Source organism: Alosa sapidissima, chromosome 5 (genome assembly GCF_018492685.1).
Source record: "Alosa sapidissima isolate fAloSap1 chromosome 5, fAloSap1.pri, whole genome shotgun sequence".
NCBI classification, from domain to species: Eukaryota; Metazoa; Chordata; class Actinopteri; order Clupeiformes; family Clupeidae; genus Alosa; species Alosa sapidissima.
The window spans coordinates 25,002,623-25,027,843 of NC_055961.1; the positions used below are offsets into that span (position 1 = coordinate 25,002,623).

Genomic DNA, 25,221 nt, shown 5'->3' on the forward strand with positions numbered 1-25,221 from the left:
GGTTCCTGAGAGCTAATTCTCTATCAAAATCATTACACATGGTCATTTCATAACTCTGACGCAATATTATTTTAAAGATGTTAAAATTAGGTTGTATAGCTATATATAGCAATACCAAGCACACTGACTTCTTACTTTACTCTCAACACTGCTCTATGCTTTCAGTTGCTCTCCTTGTCTATTGCAGATGGGGTAGATCCGGCTAAATCCAAAGATTAGCCCATCCTATGAGAAGCAACGGGACCACGTAAACCTCTTAGCCCAAAAGAGGGACGGTCTTTAATCCCCTGTTAAAAAGCTTAGTGAGGGGTCACCATCTGAAATCTTTCACTGGTTTTACTTTCTGTGTGAAAACTTCTAAAAAGGTGCAATGGGCAGGAGTGGGGACAGACTTTGTGAAAGACATTTTAAAAGTTTAAACCATGTAAAAGCATGGTGACACATTTAAAAAGGGCAGACTAGCATCAGGCTTTTAGAAACAGCACTTTTCTCTGGCTAACAGAGATACTGTATGTGTGAATAAAGTTGGATCTTGAAAGTGGGCATTCAACTGAGCATACTGAGATGCAGCCAAGAGAAGTTGAGACTCTATGCACTCCTGCTCAAGACGGCCTTATTGTAATGCACAGCACCAACAGTCCCCTGACACAACATCTGACTAGTGACGCCTAGCAAATGCAAGTACACACACACAAACATCTCTTGTCTGCACCATGACCTACTTGCTTTTGTGCTGTATTTTTTTGGTGTATGCAAAAATACATTCAGTCTTGAGAGAGAGAGAGAGTGATATGTAAGGGATAATGTATAGAACGCCGGTAATTATCGGAACATAAGTCCCGACAGGGCGAACAGGACAGAACAGTCTTGTTTCGTCCTGAAGGGACTTATGTTCCGATAATTACCGGCGTTCTATACATTATCCCGCTTATTACACGGCTACTTGCCAAAACGAAATAATAAACTCCCCACGATATGACTTTAGCCTACATAACCTAGCCTATTTGTTACCGTTCATCGTGGCATTTGCTGAGAAACAAATAGTTCGCAACAACACACGCTGCTGAACTTGAATCAAACATTCTTTAGAACACAGCTGATCAACCGTCTGCTTTCACGTTTGAATGAAGTTCCAGTCCTTGCGTAGTGATATGAAAGACATTAATCAGAAGCACAAAACCCGTTGCCATTGACAGCGGTGATTAAATGCTTTGCCGGTGATTTATGTAGATTTAACATAGGCCCAAACGTTGGGAAGGCCCATTCATGTGAATGGAACTTTCTGCAGCACTCTGAAGAGCCGTGTAATAAAGCTCATTTAATGTAGCCAGAAGGAGAGGCTGGGCTTTAGTTTCTAGTCATTAAAGGGAGTCAACTTTCACAGCTACGGCAGAGCACCTGAGACCTGGGATCAAGGAAGGGGTTATAAGGCCAGAGAGGAAGAGAAGGACTCCTGATGTATCTTTTGGAACGGAGGAGAGAAGAGAAGAGAGAGAGTGAGAAGAAGAGAAAGGAGGAGAAAGGGATGGAGGGAGGGAGGGAGAGAAAGAGTAAGGGGAAGGGGAGCGCAGGAGTTTAGAGAAAGCGAGAAAGAGAGAGAGAGAGAGCCAGGAAGTGGAATCTCCTAATGAGTCTGAGTGCACACTGTGCTGACGCTAAAGCTTCACAGAGGAAGCTTTTTCGCTCAGAAAAACAAACCGCCTGGCGCAAAACATATGCTTCCCAAAAACAGCTCCGAACACAAAAATAAACTCCATTACCATCTACTACCATAAGAGGTGTGTTAAAATAAGCCATGCTAACTCAGAGAAATACACTTCACAAGGGGGATATGGCCACAACAATGCCCTAATTTTAGTCCCAGAAGCACATGAGGCTTGGAGCACATTTCAGGGTTGTTAAAGGCACACTAAGTGAATAACTACCGGAAAACAACTGCTAACTGTGCATGATTATATCTGATGCTAGATATTTATCACGAGAAAGAAATAGAACACAATCCATGGATCCGCTCGTAAATTCAATCTGGCACTGAAAATGGAATAGTCTGCAGTTTGAAAAAGACAAACGTTCAATCTCCCTCTGAATTAACGAACAGTTTCACATGGCTCATAACTGAATTAATTCAAACAGCGGGTTTCAAAAGGGGGGGAGGGGTTCTGATTAATTTCAAGAGCTTGACAACTACGGCCTATAGTTTGTAAATAAGAGTGTATTTGTCCTATTTCCTCGGTTTCAGTTAGACTGATGTGATACTCTCCCACTCTGTCCCTTCAGCTGGAGTGACCAGAGTCCAAAAGTCTGATGCTCTGAATAAATGAACGACAATTCTAACAACACGCTGAATTCACAAAGGTTTCAGAGTGGTGTAGCAGTTTAATTATAGAGCATAGTCAGCTCTGATTTTTTTTCATTTTGAAGAGACAGTGAAACTGTTGAGAACAGTTGAGTCACACAGTCAGATGAAGGAAATGTATTCTCTTAGGAGTGATATTTGCCCAAAAGTAAGAGAAATCGTATGCTCTAGAACTACATTCAAGTGACCCCTCTACTAGCAGGTGACAGGGCCACTTGATCATAAACATAGCTAGACAGACAGGGGGAGGATCAATGAAAACGGGACAGAAACTAGACACTCGGAACAGTGCTTGGGACAGTGGGACAGAAACAGTGAAGGGACCAACAAAACTCAAAAGCAATCCCAATCACTGTGGTGGTGATTTCTTTTCAGATCGCCTTTGGGTTTTCCACAGGACAACGAGAGGAGGGGGTGGGGTGGTGGACAGATAATCTACCTGTGGCCACTGGCGTCTGGTAGGAGAGGAGGTAATTACCGTAAGAAGGAAAAACCATCCAACCTGTTAATGTCCTCTTCCCCGAGCAAGTGTTTGGGGATGGGGGAGTACCTTCCTGGGGAGATGGGCGGCAGACTGGACTTGTACTCCAGGGTACCGTTGTTGCCGGGGGAAGAGATATGGTTTTCCATGGCTGGAGAGAACGCTGGTGGAGAGAGACAGCACACACACACACACACACACCGCCAGATTTCTAAGTGCAGGGGACAAGCCGAGATGAGCTATGAGACATACGTTCACACTCGGTATCATGTTTCAACACACTTTAGGTCAATATCACACCGGAATTCTCCTTTAAGTTCACTTACTATTCTGTGGAAAGACTGCTCCTACTGAGCCTACAACTTAACCAAAATGAAAAAAAATAAATATACAATCTAAGTATAACTACTTACTACTACTGTTACTACTACTACTACAACACACTACTAGCAGCAGACAGACAACTGAGAACAGGTTTGTGTACATTAGATGCACACACAGTACAAGGGCACAAATTCAACATATAAAACTAATGACTGTAGTCACTTTAACTGATGATACCAAAGGGTAAAGAATAAGTACTAGATCACTAGAGAAGAAAGAGAGGGGGAAAGAGAAAGTAAAAAAAAAGGCAAAAGAACAAAAAAAAACTTACAATGTGTGATATCAGGAGGCCCATAGGGATCCGATAAGTAAACGCTGGTAGGCTTGCCCACCTTCAAATAGACTACATCAGACGTATTCTTCAATATGGCTACAGCTTCCTCGTGAGTCACTTCTTCCAAAGTGTAGTTGTTTACCTGTGGAAAAGCGGAAGAGAAGTCCCGTCGGTTATGCAAGCGCTTTAACTCATCATCCAGCTGTCAAGAGGAGCAAATCAGCATGGCCCACAGAACTGGCAAATCCTCCCAGTCGATTGGATTAGAGGGGAGGGGGGTGATGGGGGCGCAGAGGGAGGGTGTGTGTGCGGTTAATTAAACCTGACTCCACTCTAACGACCCTCCCATGGGGCACAGTGCTCACACAGGGCCCGTGGGACACCAAGGGCCCGGTGACGCTCAAGAGTTTCACCTCACATCACGCCACGTCACGTCACGTCATGTCTGAGTGGCCTGTCCAGATGCAGCGGCACACTGTGGCCTTTCTGAGTGTCACCTCCGACGGTGTGACACGGTCAGTGTTTAACACTCAAAACAGCTCAACTGAGAAAGTAAAAGCCCCACAGTTCTACCTGTACACTCAACAGAGGTGATTTCATGAATTAGCTTATCTACCTGGCTGAAGAGTTGTGCTAATGAGACTAAGCTGCTTTAGGGAATGGTTGGAACATGCAGTATGGGATAGGACTTTTACTTTCTGAGGCAGTGAATGATATTTGATTAGTCTCTATCCTCTTGCATCTATGTTGAGGCATCCAGAGCCCTGTCTATAATCACAACCGGCCTCTCACTTTTTTTGTGTGGGTTGCCCTCAGAGATGGCGTTAGGAATTTTATGAAAGAATATAATATTTAATGTTGATGCTAATTATGTTCGGTGAAGGCGCCCTATCAGTGCAGGGCCCTAGGAGGTCCTCTTAAAGGTACTATAAGCGATGTTGGGCAACGTCACTTCTGTTGACCTTCAAACAAAACAGAGAGCTAGCTCGCTACTCCCTCCCCCTCCCGCAATCTCGTCGGTTATTGGCTGGAACACTGTTTGTTATGTTTCATAGTGCAGGTTGCACAAGTTTATTCTTGTTTCCATTTGTGGAGCCTGGGCTGTCTACGGTGTGCTCAGGGGACAGGCAGCTAGCGGATAGTGAGGAGATGTTTGCTGTATGTGACAAAAACTGTTTTAGCCTAAGACATGTGTGACATCGCTTAGAACTTTCCTGCGCCTTATGGTAACCCTGGTTACCTTTCCCTCTGTTCCCCTTTCCACCCTCCAGCCCCCTCCATCTCTAGTCAGACGCCCGCTCGCACCAACACTGAGGGCCAGTGCCAGTGTCTGGTGTCATCTGGCACTCACCATGAGTAACCGATCTCCGACCTGCAGCCTGCCGTCCTTCTGCGCCGCTCCGCCGTCAATAATTTTGGTGACGTAGATGCTGTTGTCCCCGGGAATGTGCTGGTTGCCCACCCCTCCTGCGATGCTGAAGCCCAGCCCTTTGGGAGAGACATACAGACAAGCATGACAGGTAAACTGGTGTGGAAGCACACAAACTGCCTTAAGAAGAACTAAGATAAGAACTTCCTCTTGTCATGGCCAAACAAGGAGGGTGTGTATAATTCCTTTCAGGTAGCAAATAATAGCATTTCATGGTCTGCAATCTGACTGCCAATGTGATTTTTTTTCTCTCCCATTCATATTTCCAATATGATGGTATCTCTCTGAAAATGCCATGCAAGGTATAATCTGACATATGCTGGTTCCACATACATAAAGAATGAAATGGCTGGAAAGTGCCAGGTGCATTAAGTAACCTATGTGCATTAAGTAACCTATGCTGGTTTCTTACAAGCAAATCTGATGAGCTGTCAAAAGTTTCTCATTAGGTGCTCTTGAAAGCCCTTGAGTATACGAAGTGGCTGTTAAGGAAGTTTTAAAAATTCAAAATGCTCCAGCTTAAAGAAAAGAGCCTCACTTTGCATTGCCAGCGGCAAGACCTTGTTAAAAACTCTTTAGCATCCTGTACACTGACTTCCCAGAGCACAATTACCTCCACCGGAGCAGATGGAAACACTTCACCCGGCCAAAAACTTGACTAAAACACCCCCCGCCTCCCAACCCCCTCAGAAGGTGCTGTAATACTGCATTACTGGCTGACGACAAACCACCCAAACTCACATTACAGGTACTCTAGTAAAATCCCTGAGTGCTGCCCCCCCCCCCCCCCCCACACACACACACACACCCCTCCTCCATACTGCTGCTTCATAGCCAGCTTCTAAATAATAAATAAAACATATCAGCACCAGCACTCCTGCTGCTGAGGGAGTGTGGGGGCAGAGAGGAGAGGAAGGGGGGGGGGGGGGGGCGGAGGAGTGATGGAGGAACTGCTTCCTTAGTTAGTTGGGAATACATCATCATCAAGATGCAGATTTCGGAGAGGAGAAGAGCACCTTTGGGCCCCTTGATGAGCTTGATCTCCACGACGGTCTCCAGCATGGGTCTCCTGCGGCGGACGTACAGCCTGACGATCGATCCGGCCACCTTGAGTGCCTCCACGGCCTTACTGTGGGACACCTCCGACACGTCTGAGTCGTTCACCCGCAGGATGCAGTCGTTCACTCTGGAGAGAGAGAGAGAGAGAAGGAGAGTGCGCCTCTTTAACATTTCAACACAATCCATCTTGCTCTTTTATTAGTATGTGTGAATGCAGGATGCAGTTGTTTACTTTGAGAAGAGAGAAAGAGAAGTCTCAGCACTAGTCTGGCAAAGAAACACACATACCAACTTGCACTACTATATATACACTTGTAGGCAGGACGCAGTTCTGGCAGAAGCCACTTTGAACCATTTCTCAACACTTTTTTCCCCCCCAAATGCTGTCCCCCTTCCCAGATCACACTTGCACTTCTATCAGTGTGACGCATGCTCTCCCTGGAAACAAAGCCCAGATCCTGGCAACGGAAGTGGCCTGTTCTACCCGCTGTGCCGCAGAGGCCAGTGAGATTGGGTTCAGGGACTGGTCAAGATGGCTCTCCGAGGATCCAGAGTGGGCGGGGAGGCCAAAATGGGGTGCTGGGGGGGGTGGGTGGGAGGGGTTTTGGTCGGACGTTTCTGTGCCCTGGCTGCAGTTAGAGGACAGCACTCTCCTCAGGGCCTCGCGCCGACAGCGAGCAGCTGGGTCCCCGTGTCCACACGGAGCCCTTCTGCGGGCGAGCGCGCACGTGCGAAAGAGAGAGAGAGACAGACGGGCGAGATGAGATGAGATGAGACGAGACGACCTGCACGCCGCCCACTCCAGTCTGCCATCTGAGTCTCCGCCACTGCTGCTGCGGCTCTCAGAGGACACCCCGACCACCCAGGAGATCAGAGGAGATTAAGAGGAGATGACAACCTCGCAACGGAGGCCAACGCACTGCAGTTGGATAGGAGCGTATGTGTAAATGCGTCTGTGTGTGTGTGGTGTGTGTGTGTGTGTGTGTGTATGGTAGAAATTTTGGATTACTAAACAAATCTTATTACATAGAGGTGATTAACAATACATTTTCATATATTGTGTATGTTTTTCTATACATTCAATACTATGCATCAACTTTGCTTTGTCTGTCATTTGCTTGACTTTCTAATAAAGGTCATGCAAACCCTTTTGTCACGAGTTAAGGGTATTCTGCCTGAGGCAGTAATATTAGGAATATCCTGACAGGAAATGGACTATGGCAAGAAAATGCTGAAGGATGTATATGTATTGTATTGAACAATTATCTAACTTACTTGGAGTAGCCACATGACTTGCGTATGGCGTATGGATCACATGCTATGTCCAAGAAGTGTACATGTATTGTTGTATTTCTGCATGTATGAGTTTTGGAGAAGAACATTGTACTTATGTGATCTGTATTACCACAATGTAACGTGTATAAGATGGGGCCTTGCCCTAGAGAACTTTGAGTAGTGTTACTGGAACGTGCTGTTACCAGTGACTTTGCTCCCGGTATCGTGAATAAACCTGCAGTGTTTTCTCACACCTGAGTGTGCCTGGAGATTTTTGACCACACGTGTATGTACTGTAGGTGTGTGCGTGTGTGTGTATGTAGGTGTGTGTGTATGTAGGTGTAGGTGTGTGTGAGTGTATGTGTATGTGTATGTGTATGTGTATGTGTGTGTGTGTGTGTGTGTGTGTGTGTGTGGATAGGAGCGTATGTGTAAATGCGTATGTGTGTGTGTGGTGTGTGTGTGTGTGTGTGTGTGTGTGTGTGTGTGCGTGCGCATGTAGGTGTGTGTGTGGTGTGTGTGTGCGTGCGTGCACATGTAGGTGTGTGCGAGTATGTGTGTGTGTGTATGTGTGTGCGCATGTAGGTGTGTGTGAGTATGTGTGTGTGTGTGTGTGTGTGTGTGTGTGTGTGTGCGTGCGCATGTAGGTGTGTGCGAGTATGTGTGCGCGCATGTAGGTGTGATGCGAGTATGTGTGTGTCTGTGTGTGTGTGTGTGTGTGTGTGTGTGTGTGTGTGCACTGCTGCTGGGGAGCCCACCGCACCTCTGGGAGGTCACTCCACAGCCTCCCACTTTTCTGCCCCCCCGTATTTCAAACTCTATGAAAATGGACACTTCAAAAGAGAGCCAATAAAAAGGCACAAATGCTCTCTGAATGGAGAATGAATCCCATTCCGAGAGCCAAATTACACTTCATGCATTTTCTATGCACACCTCTTGCCTGACTTTGCAAGAGCTGAGATCGTAATAAGCCTCAGGGAAATCACTCTGACAGTGTAATTAATGATCTGTTTTCCAGACAGGCAGAGAAAGTCATGCATTAGAGAGAGAAGCCCAGTCTCTCAAAGGCCGCGCGATGGGCTCGGGCACAGTCAAATTATTACTTGAGCAAGACATAATCATACGGGAGGTTTTGCTCGGTGTGTGTGCTACAAAGCAAATCATTTCTTCAAGTGAACTTCTTCAAGACTTAAAAGGCCTGTAAGAACTGGGCATAAATCAGTGAACATTATTCTAGCATCACAAGAATAAAAAGAAGAGGGGTGTGTGTGTGTGTGTGTGTGTGTGTGTGTGTGTGTATGTGTGTGTGTAGTGGAGGCCGCACTGGGAGTTGACTGCCTCTGGGGACAATAAGACAGGAGAGCCAGGGTCACAGTATCCACATGGGACACACTGCTGTCAAACACAGCTGCTCTATGGCAACAGGAGTGCAGTAAAGCTTTCCAGCCCTAATCTAATTGAGATTATAATAACAATAATCCGCACCTCTTAATAAGCATGTCCAATGACCACAACATGGACTACAGAAGAAATATAGCACCGGTGCTCCATAGAGAAAAACATAAATCCCTGTGGAAAGGATTGGTCATCACCATATGTCCTTTGAAAACATACCCAAAAGTAAAAAAGAAAACCTGGAACGGAATGACAGTAACACCTGCTGAATCTAATAAAATAAGTGCTAATGAAGTGTGAAGTAGTAATTTACTTTCAAGAAAACTTCAAAGCCTCTGGGAGGTCAGAGTTGTAGTTTTGCTATGCGAGCAACTGTGAAACAATCTTTAAATGTGTAAAGATTTATGAACACATTAAAGCTTAACCCTAGAGCACTATCTGATGAGGAATATGAACACGGCACATCAGACAACCCAAGAAAAGGAAATCTGCTGCACAAGCATAGGTGAAAGAAATGACTCTGTAGTTCTTAATACCACTACACAGATTCAAACAAGATCAAAGAGCTCTCTAAAGATGTTTCAGCAGGAGAATACTAAAGCATCCAATAACAATGTGAAATCATCAGCAGAGAAAATAAATAAATAAATAAATAAGGAAGAAATCAAAGCCAACACGGCTCCCCAAAGAGCAATTAGGCATGTGGTGGTCAGTGGGCGCTTTAATCAGCCACAACAACAAAGATGAATTCCACTTGAGACTGTCAGCATTTCCCTGCAGCAGCACAACAGTGTGGGTGGGTGAGGAATCCGACTCTGTTAAAGTGCGAGTGACAGGCTGCCTTTTCATCGGGCACAGAGAGGATGCAGTACGACACTCCTGCCATCTGCCCCCATACACTTCTGCTGTCTGCACTGCAGCTGCAAGTGGTACTGGAAATGATGTGTGTGTGGGGGGGGGTGTTGACACGACAGTTGCCCCGGGATTGGCTCACCTGAGTCTGCCGTCTTCAGCGGCAGCCCCTCCTGGGATAATCTTGGTGATGAAGATGCCCGGGTCATCTCCGATGTGGGGGTTGTCTGTGCCGCCAGCAATGCTGAAGCCTAGTCCTGAGTTTCCCTGCAATTAGTGCACAGGAGCGTCATAACAGTGTGAATCGCTTGGTACACGACAGGCACAGGTGCATGATTTTACAAGTGCTTTGGGGTTTGGCTGGTTCGGCTGCTGTGATCCCTCTGCAGGTCCAAACAGACATATCTCAAGTGCTGTGCATCTACATTTGAGTAGAGGATTCACATAGAGAAATGAAACATAGCTGCTAACAGTGAATGCTAACTTCTTCAATCAAACCTCAGTGAATGGTACATGAAAGTGCCAGATATATACACAAATAGTAGGATTATTAAGAATATAGAGATGATTAACACTCTCATTTTAAAGGAATAGGACACACATTTGTGTCTATATTCAACAGTAAATGTTCATGACAAGTGATGTTGATGATGAATGTTGTGTGTATAATGAAACTATTGGAAGGAGAGCCAACAGCCGCAGGGTGACTGACAGCAGTTGATTTTCATCGGTCTGGGAGTATAAAGGGTGAGGGCTGTGAGGTTAGCGTTAGCCAGCAGCTTCCTCTCCGATGCTTTACGGCCGTGCCTCCACTCCACCTCTCCTGGCGCCAGCACGGGGCGTGGAAAGCAGAGGTCATAGATTACCAGTCTGGTGACAATGACAGAATGGACCACTGCAGTCAAATTATCGCCCCCGCTGCAGTCAGTCCCTTAAGCCTGCTGTTTTATCTAGGTCCAGTACAGGGAGTGAGTTGAGAGCCTCACAAAAGGCAGCTCTGTGTGGCACTGGACATCACGGCTTGACAAATCACCGCTGCCTTTGCTTGTACTGACCTTTGCTATTGTTAGTGCTCCGATTTCAGCGAGCGAGGATCTCATTTCAGCTGTCAAAATGTCATCTACAGCTGGCTAAGCCGCTTAGGCACAGTGAGGCTCAAGTGTGTGTGTGTGTGTGTGTGTGTGTGTGTGTGTGTGTGTGTGTATGTGTGCGTGTGTGTGTGTGTGTGTGTGTGTGTGTGTTCATTGGACACATCATGCAAATTCTGAAACCCAATTAGGGGACAGCCTGACTCCAAACATCAACAATGTCAGGACCCTTATCAGTCCTTCACAGTCATGTGTCCGTAACTAGAGGTAAAGACAAGTTCTCAAGTCTGCCCAATTGAAATAGTAGATCCAGGCATTCTGCTGAGTGACAAGGGCCAATAGAGGACTGCACATCATATGCTATGGACAACTGGAACTGCACATCATATGCTATGGAGAACTGGAACTGCACATCATATTCTATGGAGATGCAGTATTTGTATACTTGAATTTGATTAGATTTTATTGTTTATAGAATGGGAAGAAATTCTGAATTCTACTCACTGCTGCCCACATACAGACGGTGAGAGAGGATGGTTGGCTTTTAATGGGCACTTCATAAATACAGTCTGGTGGCCTTTAATGGATGTCTCTAGTTTACAATGTTTTTCATGAGGCCTTCATAGATCAATGCAGTGACAAGGTAAAAAACATAACTCAACATTGTCGATTGGGACACCATGCATCATTCATGCACAAGGGCTGCTTTTGACATATACTAAATCTATTGCAGGGTTCTTGGTCTTTTATCATGGTCATACACACTTGCTTGCTTCTACCATTTAATTCAACCATTTTTGCTGCAATATGTTAAAGCTAATTCTGTATTAACAGCTTTGTCAACAGCACATACAAATCTTGATACACTCTCTAAACCAATTTCTATAGTTGGCTATTGGTTGGATATTCAGATATATACAGCCTTGTTGATGAGCACGGTAGCATGAAGGTAAACATTACATGCAGCTTACCCGCTCTAATGTAATCTCTTCAAACTCATATTCGATCTCTGTCCCGTTCACCTGGAAAAAAAAGAAAAGAAAAATATTAGACCATCAAACGAAAATGTATAAAACACTACTGCAGTGTATCTAGCAGTGCAGCGTAAGTAAGTACACTGTCTATTGGGTCTACTATTCCTGCCCTTGTTTTGGGTGAGAAAACTGGTAGTGGTGTTGGTGCTGTTTGCAAGGTTTCTACGTTTTCAGTAGTTAGTGTACTGCTTTTAGCCCTGATCTCCCTACTGCAGCTTTAAGGACTTTGTTAGCTAAATCAGACACGCTATAATTGGCACATATCTAAATTCCGCAGGTCGCTGCTTCTCATGATGATCGTCTGGACACCCACATTCTAGACATGATGAGACTTTGGGAACTGTTAGAAAGCTGTAAGGGGTACTGATAGATAACCAAAATAAAATGTAGTGGGCAATGGGTAATTAATAATTCACTACATTTTCAAGTATAGTTCTATATTATGGACTTTTGCGTGTCAAAAACTGCCTTAAAGTGGGACATCCACTAATTCTCTAGATTGTGCATTATGTATTGAATGAATGGATGTCCCGAACACAGGCAATGACTTAGAAATAGCAGTAATAAATAGAGGCCTGTGGTGTTAATTAGGGACTAGTTAACAAGTTGATTAAATACCAAATCTCAGCATGGGATATTATGTTACAAAATAGTCTATTCATAATTCATTAATTCATTATAAATGTCTAAAGTAATGAGTGGAACTCCAAATTGTACAAAAATGGCATTTCAGCTGTAGCACTAATAAGATTGCTCCCAGTCTGCCTCCATGACATCGAAGAGGTGGCAGGCGTTTAGAACATCAAATGAGTTGACAATCGGGCTAGGTAGTGCTTTCCATGTAATTGCTTCAATCTGGACACTGCTACGGAGACGGACACAAAAATCCATAACGTTTTACCTGGTCGCTTTTGGTGCACACTGCCCTGCATCACAACACTGTGTCCCTCTTAATTTGGAGCCCTTATTCATTATTCCTCTCAAGGGCTCCGAAATGAAATGATGCTGGCGCGCCCTGCGGCATACAGAGAGGAAGCTCGACGGATGAAGTAATCAACTCGGGGGTGACCTTTAAATTAGGGTCATTAACGCTGTTCATTAGAGCTTTGGCTCCCTTCATTCAGGCTTAAATAACCATGTCTAAAATACTGATCACACGGCTATTTAATTCACTTTTAGCTGCTTGTGAGGAGGTGATGTCTACCCACCTCATACTTATATGGCAGTTTAATGGGCTTGATCACTTTCAGTCAGGTGGAGTTGCCAACCATCACTCACCACCAGGCCGTCACAATTATAATACAATCACCTGACCTGATCTATTGGAGCCAATTGCTTCCTTTCATGTGTTGAAACAGCTGGATGAAGCTAACACAAATGTCATATTTCCTAACCCATCAGTGTGTCCACATCATTTCCCACCATTTGAGGTTTGACTGGCGCTTTGTATATTGCAGTAATAGGCTTTGTATATTTAATTTGCATTTCAGTCATGTCAGCCCTGTACAATTTTTGTTTACAGTCTAAAAGGCAAGAAGAGATGCAACCTCTGTTTATACGATAAGTTCCAATGATCAATGCTAATAAATGTCTCTTCTTGAGAATAATGTGTATTATTACATTACCAGGCTCATATTACAAAAGTGCAAGAATATTAACAATATTTATAACAAAAATAGACAATTCAATCAATCACAATTATTTCCATAACACTTAATCATCAGTCTCATGATTGTAATAGCCCTAGTCACAACGTTTTCCATTAACGTTACTGGAACATTATTTTAAAATGAGTCGTTAACTGAATTCCTTTCTGATGAAATTGTTGTTGGTGAAAATGTGCATCCTGTATTTTTGCTGTTCCGTGACTGGAGCTCGTCACTGTCCTAATTAATAACAGTACACAGCTCACAGATCCTCGCCCGGGGAATTTAAGAGTCAGTTGCAGCGCGTAGGTTTTCTAGAAGAGATCAACACCCCGCAGAAATACAGATTTACTGCCATCATAGCAACAAGATAAACAGGCTTAATGAAGTCACGGCACAGAGGCACACAGAAGAGGGCAACATTTTTTACATCAAATGAGGCAACATTAAGAAAGATATTGCACTTGGTCTGATCTAAAGGTTTTATTCTATCTAGAGTCAAATCACAAGGCAAAAAGACACATCAGACAAAAACAATGCAAATATCCATCTTCGGTGGTCTTGGGGATAGCCCATCTGCGGCTATAGGCTTTAGCTCTTCTGTGAAAACTAATTCAGTGGAAAAACTGTGCCATACTGTAATGACTGTTTAGAGGCAAACACGTGGAGTACAGATGACACTATGGTGGAGACTGACCTTGAAGTGAGAGCAATTTAGCTGGGATTCCATCCAAATGAAACCCATATTTTATACACATTCATAAAAATTTGGACTAAAGTAAATGCAATTTTTTTTTAAAGTATATTTTCCCCTGTAGTCCCCGTAAGTACTTGACCCGAATGTTGCTGCACCACAGCTCCCTGGGAAATGTGAGTTTTCCACCTGGACACTAACCTAATCAAATGAGAGGTGAACAACAGTGGGTTCAAAACTTGATTCTGTCTGGGTAACCTTAACCACAAATGCAATTTGATGTGAACAAACTGGCTTCTTTTAATCTTTTTTTTTCCACTTGGGATTTCCTATTCCAATGTACAGCATTTGGATGGAAATTGAAAGAGACTGATAAATCATCTTAGGTGTCTACCATCCATCCACCTAATCAAAACTCACAGAAGTATCAAGTTTACTGCAGCAGAAAGATGCAACTACTGCAACAAACAAAGCCAGCTTGATGGTGGTGGTGGAAACTGTTGAATCATTGAAGCATCTGAACAGTGTGTGTGCAGCTTGTTTGCAGTGTCAGTCATCACAGAGAGAGCAGAAGCTGTTTCAATTGCTTAAGCAGAGGGACAGGATTTACCGGGTGGTGTTGTCGCAAATGTTTTTTTGTTTTTCTTTGCTTTTTTACATACGACACAAGCCATAAGGCCATGAGAACTCGGAGAGTTAAAATAATCTCCAATGCTTATGATGTCCAATCTAAATCTGCTTGACAAACCTACAGTATTTTATACTAGCCTGAAGGACCAGGCTCAATCAGAAAGATTAAGGGTCTGGCTACGAGAAATGAAAATGGCCCAACTCAAGGGGCGGCACATTTGAAAATATCACTGCACGCAATTGGGTAACACTAGACCAATGTTTACTGACCGATTCCGGACGTCGACGCAATCGGATAACACTACGACCAATGTTTCCGGACATCGACCTTGCAGCGCTGTAATCATCTGTTTAGCTCGCCTCTGGCCTGCCTACATCAGACACACCGATGGGATTGGTGCAGCTCGGTTTCACGGGCATAGGTAATAAGCATCATTACTCATCGTCACTCGCGAGCAAATTAAAATGTAGCTCTCGAAAATTTAGAGCGAAAACTCTGGATTTCCAGGGTAATTTTAGACAGTCTAGGTGACAAACCCAGACCAGGTGATGCTACTGGACACAGAGGGCACTGCTTGTTTACAGTAAAAGTATTTATTGTAAACTTACATTATTATTGTAAATGTTGAGACAGGATCTGCTTGACAGACTTGTTTGAAAACGACAAGATTAAGACGAGACTAAAAGAAGAGTTGAAAAGAAAAACTACAGTGTGTTGAGTCACTGAGCACAGAGAGTACTGCATGTCCTCGCAAATACACATTTCTAACACAAACTCAGAGAAATTGAAAAAGGAGAGCTGAAAACACAACTATCTGATCCATTTTAGTGCTATGCCTTTTCAAAATATCCTCTAAGTGACGATAGTATCTACCGCTTCCTTGTGCACTCCCAGTGTAATCCTGCTGATAGGCTTCTAAGCCTCTCCACTGACAGCCTTGCTGTGTGTGCAGTTTCTGGAAGGACGTAAAAACCTTCTCATGAATTTTTAACATAATTACTTCAAATAAAGATGTGGAGCAAATAATTAATCTTACAGCAGACAGGCTTTCTCCAGTGATGAAAATAGGCCAACTAATTGAAATGTTTTAGAATGATTATATACACTCAAGTAGACCTCGCCACTCCTCGAGTGCACATAGAGCTTGTGGGAAATTTAACAGCTTCATAATATTATTAACACTGAGGAAAGCTTTAGAATCATTGTAAAGACTGTACAAATTAAATAAAATAAAAATCTACCAGCAAACTAAATACAAATTCACACATGCAACACACAGTGTGTGATTACTTTGCAAAGGTGTGTAAGTTAGAGAGAGAGAGAGAGAGAGAGAGAGAGAGAGAGAGAGAGAGAGAGAGAGAGAGAGAGAGAGAAGTGTAAAGGTCTAATTGGTTATGGCTAAGGGTGAGGTGTTCCTCCCATTCTAATTTGAGTAGGATCCAGTTCCTCATAACTCCAGCTATTTGCATGAGGACTCCTCTAAGGGCACATTAAGACAAGCGGGTAGGGTGCGGTGTGGACTGATTTATTAAGCATGTTCATGTTGGGGGCTTATAATGTGTCAGCCAAGACAAAAACACAAGAAGGCTTGTGTTCTGCAGTGTATTTTCTTTCCCTCATCCAGGAATTAAGAGCAGTGAATATTTTCTTTGCTTTTATCCCCATCCCAAGGTTGTTTATATAAAAACAATCATTTTGAGAATCATAAAATAATGTATGAATATTCAAAGACTTGGTAGCCTATCGGCTGTTGAAGGGGGAAAGAAAAGAGGAAGATTATCTCTCTGTACAGCCTTTTGGCGTGTGTGTGTGTGTGTGTGTGTGTGTGTGTGTGTGTGTGTGTGTGTGTGCAACATATGAGGAAGCACTCTCTACAGACAGCAGACACATTGATTAGACCCCACTCTCCTCAGATATATTCCCTGATTAACCGAGGCAGAGCTGCAAACAACCCCCCCTCCAACTCCTGTTTAATTGTTTCTGCTCACAGCATATCTGCACAGCTACACTCCAGGCTAATCACTCAGCATGCCTTGCATTCTCTAGTGCTGGTTAACATTTTTACATGGCGGAAAGATATACAGTATCGCAACCAAATTAATCAATTAAATGCAGATGGAAAATAAAATGGAAATACAGCAAGGTCAGAAAATGCTACGGACACAGTGGTGAGTGAACTGGGGCAAGTTTAATCTCAAAAATGTTCACACCATTTTGCTACGGTTTCCAGGTTTAACAACATTAATGCGTAATGGTGTGCACCAGTGGCGTATTGGTGTGTACCAGTGTGCAACAGGCTTTGTGGCATGTTTTTTAACATTAGGGTCAAGCAGTTTAACACATTAATTATGATAGTCAAACCATCTTGGTTTTTTAATAGCTTGGACCGAGCTGAGGGAAATAATGTGATTGGCTGTTGCTGTCAAATACAGCGGGGAAAATAAGTATTGAACATGTCAACATTTTTTCAGTAAGTATACTTCCAATGAGGCTATTTGCATGAAATTTTCACCAGATATTACTATTAACTCAAGATAATCCACCCATATAAAAAAAATCCAAACAAGTCCATAGGTAGAGTTATGTGTAATAAAGTGGAATGACACAGGAAAAAAGTATTGAACACGCCTGCTGAAATTTCTTAAATACTTTGTGGAAAAGCCTTTATTCGTAATGACAGCTTCAAGGCATTTCCTGTATGACGAAAACTAATCAGTGACAGTATTCTGGTGTGATTTTGGCCCATTCTTTTAAACAGATAGTCCTTTAATATTGAAGATTCCAGGGGTCCCTCTTGTGAATACTGATCTTTAGTTAACTTGAAGTCAGGGCCTTGATTTCCTTTCTCTGAAACCAATTGAGAGTTTCCTTTGCTGAATGGTTTGGATCATTGTCTTGCTGGAAGGTCTAGCCGGAAGGTCTAGCCATGTCTCATCCTCATCATCCTGGTGGATGTAAAGATTCTCCCGGAATAAAATGACTCCATTCATCATTCCTTCAACTGTATGAAGTCTGCTAGTACCATGAGATGAAAAACAGCCCACACCATGATGCCACCACCTCCAAACCTTATTGTTGGTATGGTATTTTTAGGGTGATGCCCAGTGCCATTTCTCCTCCAAATATGGTGTGTAGTATGACATCCGAAAAGTTCAATTTTGCTATCACCAGACCAGAATACATTCTCTCAGTATTTCACAGGATTGTCCAAATGTTGTGTAGCAAACTTTCAACGAGGTTTGACATGTTTTTCTTCAGCAATAGTCATGCGGGATGAGCGTGCATAGAGGCCATGGCGGTGGAGTGCATTACCTATGATTTTCTCTGTAACAATTGTACTTGGAGCTTTCTCTGAGTGGTCCTTGGATCTTGGGCTACTCTTCTGACTATCCTTCTGACTTCCTGGTCAGAAATCCTGAAATCCATCAGATCCTGTGCATGGCCAGTTGATGATGCAGTGATGTTCCTTCCACTTGCAGACAATGGCTCCAATACTGCTTGCTGGATGATTCAGAAGTTTTGAAGTGCATCTGTAACCAGTTCCATTGATATGTTTTGCAACAATAAGGTTGCAAAGGTCTTGGGAGGGCTCTTTGCTTTTACCCATCATGAAATGTTTCTTGTGTGACACCTTGGTAACAAAAAACCTTTTTATAGCCCACCAGTATGTACTAACCCAGTTTATATCAATTTGCACAGATAGGAGGGATAATTTCTCTAAATACTTATAGATTCTAGTTTGTTCCTTGCCATTCCTTGCCTTTGTGTACTGCTTTTTCTTAGCGTGTTCAATACTTTTTCCCTGTGTCATTCCACTTTTTTACTCATAACTCTACTTTTAGAGATTAATGTTTGGATTTTTATATATGTGTGGATTACCTAAGTTATTACTAATGTCTGATGAAAATTTCATGCGAATAGCCTCACTGGAAGTATACTTACTGAAAAAAATGTTGACGTGTTCAATACTTATTTTCCCCGCTGTAGTAAGAAACTTTTGCTATAATCTCAGAAATGTATGCTATAATCTCAGAAATGTATGCTATAATCTCAGACTTTTTGTTCTCGTTTCTTTTCTTTAATGCCATTCAATATTTGTGATCACAGGGTGGCGTGGCATCTTAAATAGCACGAAGCATTTCTTTTTTCCATAAATAGACGGACAGATTGCAACAGGAGCAGCATTACAAGCTGATATCCTGGCTTAATGTTTTCCCAAGAGGACACATTACTGTGATAATAACAGATCAGTGGGATGGATGCACAGAACACCAGCATCACCTTGTCACAACGATGCTTGATTAGGACATATCACTACATTATAGACCTAGGGCTAATATAAACATGGCTCAGCTAGTTCTTTAGTCAAACTATGTCAGGCTACCGCATGTATGGAAAGACTATTACTATCAGACCAGGTTTATTAAGACTCAAAATTCAACTGACAATATTCTCTCTCATCCATCTTACCTGTACGAAAGCTTAACAACACTATATTCTGTTTGTTTTTGGGCACACATCCTACCCTAGAAAGCATCTCCACGTGCAGGCTAAGAAGTGTACCCCAGCAGAAAGAGACACTGCAGCGGGCACGAGGGTACATGTATTAATTATGACTAGATGATGAAACTCTGATTGTAGTGTTTTTGTTGAGTGTCGTAATCAGCAGTTTTCATCCTCTACGTATTTATGAAAGCTATGAATAATTCAGTACGGTGACCTTATTAATTTTGCCCAGATACAATTTATTCCAGATGCATGGCTCTAGGTGTAACACATTTTCAGCATCACTGTTCAAATGAGCAAATGAGTGTTGAGCATGCTCCCTCTTACACACAATTTACCAGGATATCACGCGGACCAATTCAAAACAATAAGGAAAAAAGTGACAACTCGAGAAATATATTTCCAAAACGTATCCAAAACTCCACAACCATAAATTATTTACAGGAGAGATATATTTCCAAATCAAGTCATATACAACCTCTGAATAAAGTAAATGTAAAAAAAAAGTTAAGTTGAATAAATAATAATACACAATAAGTTGAATAAAATTACTTACGTAGGGTACCGACTCCAGGGTCTCCGTGTTGACTATTATTGGGGCGGGGCTGGCCTGTGAGAACGAAAGAGAAGAGAGAGACAGGAGAGAGAGAGAGAGAGAGAGAGAGAGAGAAAGAGAGAGAGAGGGAGAATTAAGGCTGAGAGCATGCAGGAGATGCCCACTCACTACTGTCCTACTTTCTATTAATGGACGCTGAGTGCTTCCTGTATACAGCGCAGTGACAGCCTGCACTGGGTGCACTTCAACATAAATAAATCCCCTTTGATACACACAGCAAATGCAACACAAGACACAATCACTACCCACGTTAAGACGTACAGTACAACAACAACCGCCCATCTCCCCCAACAAAAGTCACAGAAACACGAAAGGGCAAAAATATGCACCATGAGTGTGTATCGTGTTTTTTTTCCACACAGTTATTTCTACACTAAACTACACTCATCATGTCATGTGGCTGTATATGTATGTGTAGGTGAGTGTGAGATAAAGTATATGTGTGTGTGTGTGTGTGTGTGAGAAAGAGAGAGAGATGCTTACTCTAGATGCTTACGTGTAAGTGAGCATATGACTGGGTATGCAGGGTCCGGCCGTGCACAGCTGGACACAGCAATTTGGTGCAAATTCAGGATTAACCCGATTAAAGGGGAGTAAACCGGCAGTATGGCAGCATGATGCAGGCCAGCGCTGGGCTTTGTCAGAGCACGGATACCCCTCTGGCCCCGACCCCTCCAGCCCTGGCCGAGGGCACCATAACCCGACTGATCCAGCCAGGGAGCCCTCAGCGAGCAAGCGCGCGCGCCAGAGCCCAGTGCACTGCGGTGCAGATGCCCAGCCTGATTACAGCCCCATGCAACTATAGCAGAACTGGGGCAAGCATGGTTTAATGCTCCTCAAAAACTCTCTCACACACACACACACACACACACACACACACACACACACACACACACACCAGACAGAGAGACAAACACACACACAAACACACACACACACACACACACATGTACACACACATGTACACACACACACACACACACACACACACCAGACAGAGAGACAAACACACCCACAAACACACACACACACATGTACACACACATGTACACACACACACACACACACTCGCTTACTCAAAACTCCCTCTCCCTGTCTCACAAACCCTTCCTTCTTCACACCCGTGCACACTGACTCAAATCAGTCACAAATGCACCATGAACACACTTACACACTCTCTCTCTCTCTAACACACACAGAGACACACACTCTTATATACAGACCCACACATAAACACTGAAGCATCAACTGAATTGGCACTCCACTGCCTTAAAACTCAACATCACAGAATAATCTGCACAAATGTGAAGTACACGGTAGCCAGCCAACACTTCACACTGCCCCAATCTGCACAGCGCCTCACAGCACATTAAACTGTGCAGACACCGGACACTTGCATGCACTCACATGCGATATGGTAACTCTTACAATTCAATGAGTTTGCTGTGCTCATACTTTATGTTCGACTGCTCACACTGCAAGACATTCGACCGAAATCTCTGACCTGCCAGAAGTCCAATCGGATCGGACTAGACCGGAGCTGGAATGTTCGCTGTGATGTCCTCTACTCGGGGGTCATGAGGCTGCTCAAACTACACAACAGATCGGACAGGAACTCAGCCCGACCCAAGCGTTTGGCGGATCTGATTCATTTTGGGGCTATTATTGCATCAGAATTGCACAGTATCTGCTGGGCTTTACCCACCTGCCTACGCCCCCTGAGAAAGCAGTAATCAGGTCCCTAGTGGCTGCACCTCAGGCCTGCTGGGAGTTTCACATTCTTATAATAATAGCGCAGAGGTCACACACAACAAATATAACAAGTTGTTTGGCCATGAGAGCAATGGCAACCTTGGACTGAGCGCTATGAGGAGCACTGCAGAGCAGGAGGGAGCCCATGCTCCTGTCTCAAAGGCTATTTTCTGCAGCAGTGGCCTGCAACGAGCACCTGTCTTGCATGCAAGAGAAGGCAGATGGCTGGCCGTTTAGGTCAATTAAGACCTCTGACCTGGACTCTGAGACCAACTTGAAATGTGAATGGTCAAAGTGAAAAAAAAAAGAAATAACCTCTACCAGTCTTTTGCATTTTCATCTAATTATTTTCTTTGAGGATGATCTTCTTTTTTTAAACTGGGGCAACTGTGCCATCTGCAATTCCCTAAGTTGGACGTCGAACACTGAAAGCTAAGCTTAATGCAAGAGTCACTAGTGCCAGATAAGCAGTCATGGTGCATTTAAATAGGATTGGAGCCTTTCCCACAAGTGCCATGAGCATGGAGGAGTGTGAGCTGATAGAGAGTTGTCATAGAGCCGGCCTTGTCCTCCATCATTTTGGCTAACAGGTGACATTTCTGTCCACCCAAACCCCTTCATAATTCTCAACCCTCAGACACACACACACACTCACACACTCAGGGTTTAAATCAGATGCCATCTCTGATCCGGCTTTTAAACCTTCAACAAGACCACAGTTAGGCAAAAGAAATAGACGTGTGCAAACACAAAGTGTGTGCTCTCTCTCTCTCTCTCTCTCTCTCTCTCTCTCTCTCACACACACTCACACTTACACTCACACAGGCATCAAGTCCCACTGATGAAGCATTAGCATTCACAAGCTGTGCAGGAAACAAAAGCAAATTGAGACAGAGGCTGACTGCCATTCGGAGAGAGAGATCGATGTAAGCGATTAAGACACTTTTTGCTTAGGCTGCACTCCTCCTAATTACATTAATGGGGAATCCAAACTTTCAAACCAAAGACTTGGATTACATAAGTGTGGACAGATTGAAAAGTGAATAAATACATGAAATGTGAAGACTTCATTCTGACATGACACTTTCCAAATAGCAGAGAGTGCATCAACCTTTCTGTTTATAAAGAGTGTACTGAGCCAAGCACATTAGCACTGCCTGGTCGTCAGATGCTCCAGTTGGTTAGCCTAAAGTTGATTCACTGTAATGTCAGTGCAAGCATACAGGTGCTCTCTGATGCGCACATCAAAACCTTCCCATATATTACTTTCCATAATGGTGCTGTTTTCTTTGATGGTGGGATGAGATCTGATAACATTATCAAGACATAATTGCCCAAATATTTCAAAGCTGACAAGTCTGTAATAAAGAATGTCCTTAGGGAGCTGTAGGGAATACCTCACTCGACCTATTGTTACCAAAATATGGCCAGTCTAGTTTTCCCTATGCCCTGGTTGGCAATACAACCATATTGATAATAATACAGTTTCAAACTAATATATTTGATAATATTTGTTATCTATGCTATATATGTGTATTTCTTCTTTAAAGTATCTATTTAATACAGTGGAAAGATTTTATATGTCTTTGGTGAAATGGAAGTCATTTGGATTTTAGTGGCCATCAATGAAACAAGACAGTTAACGGCAGTTAATATTACAAAGCCGAATGAAACAGTGAATCTACAAATTGCACATTTAAAAACACTGGCATGACATTATTGCACAAAACATACCAGCCGTTGCAAAAAGTCAAAATGTTTCACACCTTTCATAATTTTGAATGTTAACTAGGGGGCGTAAAACAGGGTGCATAAAAGTGCATTATACATTGCCTAAAGAAAGCTGCGTAGTATGTAACACTTGCCTCCTGATCACATGGGGAAACCAGTTCAAGGATTTCTTTTTTTAAACTACAGCTTTTTCCCTTGGAGGTTGACTTCAAAGCGTATGAAATTTAGCACCTCTTCATCAGGGTAAGAGCACCAAATCAAATTAATGCATGATGCACAGCTTCAGAATGCTTTTACAAACCACAATATTACAAATGAAATAATATAGTTAGTTGGAACACATCATGAAAAAATATAGGCTTCCAGGCGTGGGCTCAGACGTTTGAAAAATGCTTACTTTATCAACCCTGAGAGCTAGCTTACTGTAGTAAATTGCAGTTGTAATTAAACAGCAGGAGATAGACAGAAATAGTTTATGTTGCAAAGAACACAGACTACTACTTCATTGAAGTTTACGAGTTCAACTACTCAAACAAAGAGTCGACAATAACACCAAACATCTAAATCACATTTAAAGTGATAAATAATTTGCAACTCAAACTAAATAGGTCCCACAAATACTATTTATCACAAACGTGAGTCATAAGCACCATTCTTTCACACATTTTCTATTTGATTTGGGTGTGACTGACAGCCCGTGTCTGTGACTGGTGTTTGGCTTTTCCACAGGAATTCAAAGTGCCTGGCTCGCTCCCCTTCCGATGAATCGTTTTGACACTGCACAGACACTCCATGGAGCTGAGAACCTTGTCTCTTCCACAATGTACAACCACTTGCGACCTGACTTGACTTTAATATTCAAGACTTTCAGCATGAGAAAGAAATTAGGCCAGTGTACATTTTGAGATACAGAAAAATGATTGACAGACAACTGCTCCAAAATGCAAACTCAAGTGACCTGGGAAGATCAGAGGTTTTATTCCTCCTCCTACTACTCCCTATGACGGCAAGGAGGGTTGGTCTCTAGCACTTAACTTGGACACTGTTTTCAGTTTTCACCCTCTGACAAACAAACTAGCCTAAAGTGCTGTATGTGACCTGAGGTATGTTCAAATTGGGCAAGGTGTTTACTTGAACAACTTTGTGTAAACATCCCAAATTGTCTGACTTGAACGGCAACCCTTAATCCAGTGTCCATGTTTATGTTTGCAAACGTTTGTCTTTGTTTGCTATTCCGAACACACCTCTGATCTGACTTCAAGCCTCTCATTGCATTTGTACGAGTTCCCCTGGCAAAACTGGTTAAGCTCATCAATATTGGAATAAACCAGGATGAAGAGGCCCGAGAGGTCTCTGGATGAAGTCTTTCCAATCTGGAATGGGAACGTTTGAATCCGTGAACTTGGATGGCTCCTAAAGTTTGTGTCCCTGGGCTTGCAACTGGCCCCAGAGCACCCCAGGGTGCCGAGGCAAAACATCCCATCACCCAGGTCAACACAGAATGATAGTGAAGGAACAGGCTTGGGCCAGTGCTTTCCTGTGAAGAGATTAGTTTGCTCTTTCCTGAAATTTACCATGGGAAATACATACAGAATGATTCGAAAGGGTGATATATTGACATTAAAAGCACTAACCTGTCCTACAGTACGATTACAATTGTAAGGGTATAACAGAAGTGGATATTGCTTTGATATTGAAGAACAGGTCTCACTGTACTCCAGCTTACAGTATATCATTAGACAATTATCTCCAGAGTGCAGTGTCAATACACCAGATCAAATGCCAACATGCCAAGTAATAGATATGGTGGGAGTCTGCTTTGGCAAGGTTGCAAAATGCCTCCTTGTGTTTCTAAGACAGGACGAACACACACACACACTTTTACAAAAGTAAGGGGGAGGTAATGCAATGTGCCACTCATGTAGGTCACACACTGGTGGCTGGTGAGAGACTGGTAGAAGGGCAAACGAAGGCCTCTATGCTTACAGGGATCAGCCTCCACACGTAGGAGGGGAGAA

At 43.2% G+C, this 25,221-nt stretch overlaps 1 protein-coding gene across 26 annotated transcripts in view; it reads right to left on the bottom strand.

Moving 5' to 3' along the window:
• Positions 1–25,221, bottom strand: part of dlg2 (discs, large homolog 2 (Drosophila)) — a 180,592-nt gene that overhangs the window by 50,272 nt on the left and 105,099 nt on the right. For 15 of the 26 annotated variants that reach the window (XM_042092775.1, XM_042092773.1, XM_042092780.1 and 12 more), the window contains 7 exons: positions 19,661–19,714; positions 11,565–11,615; positions 9,648–9,772; positions 5,941–6,110; positions 4,847–4,983; positions 3,493–3,637; positions 2,835–3,000 (listed from right to left, as the gene is read on the bottom strand). In XM_042092775.1, the coding sequence (XP_041948709.1) occupies positions 2,835–3,000; positions 3,493–3,637; positions 4,847–4,983; positions 5,941–6,110; positions 9,648–9,772; positions 11,565–11,615; positions 19,661–19,714 (848 nt within the window). The remainder of the gene's footprint in view (positions 1–2,834; positions 3,001–3,492; positions 3,638–4,846; positions 4,984–5,940; positions 6,111–9,647; positions 9,773–11,564; positions 11,616–19,660; positions 19,715–25,221) is intronic. The other 11 variants (XM_042092779.1, XM_042092781.1, XM_042092774.1 and 8 more) reach the window with 1 other exon arrangement.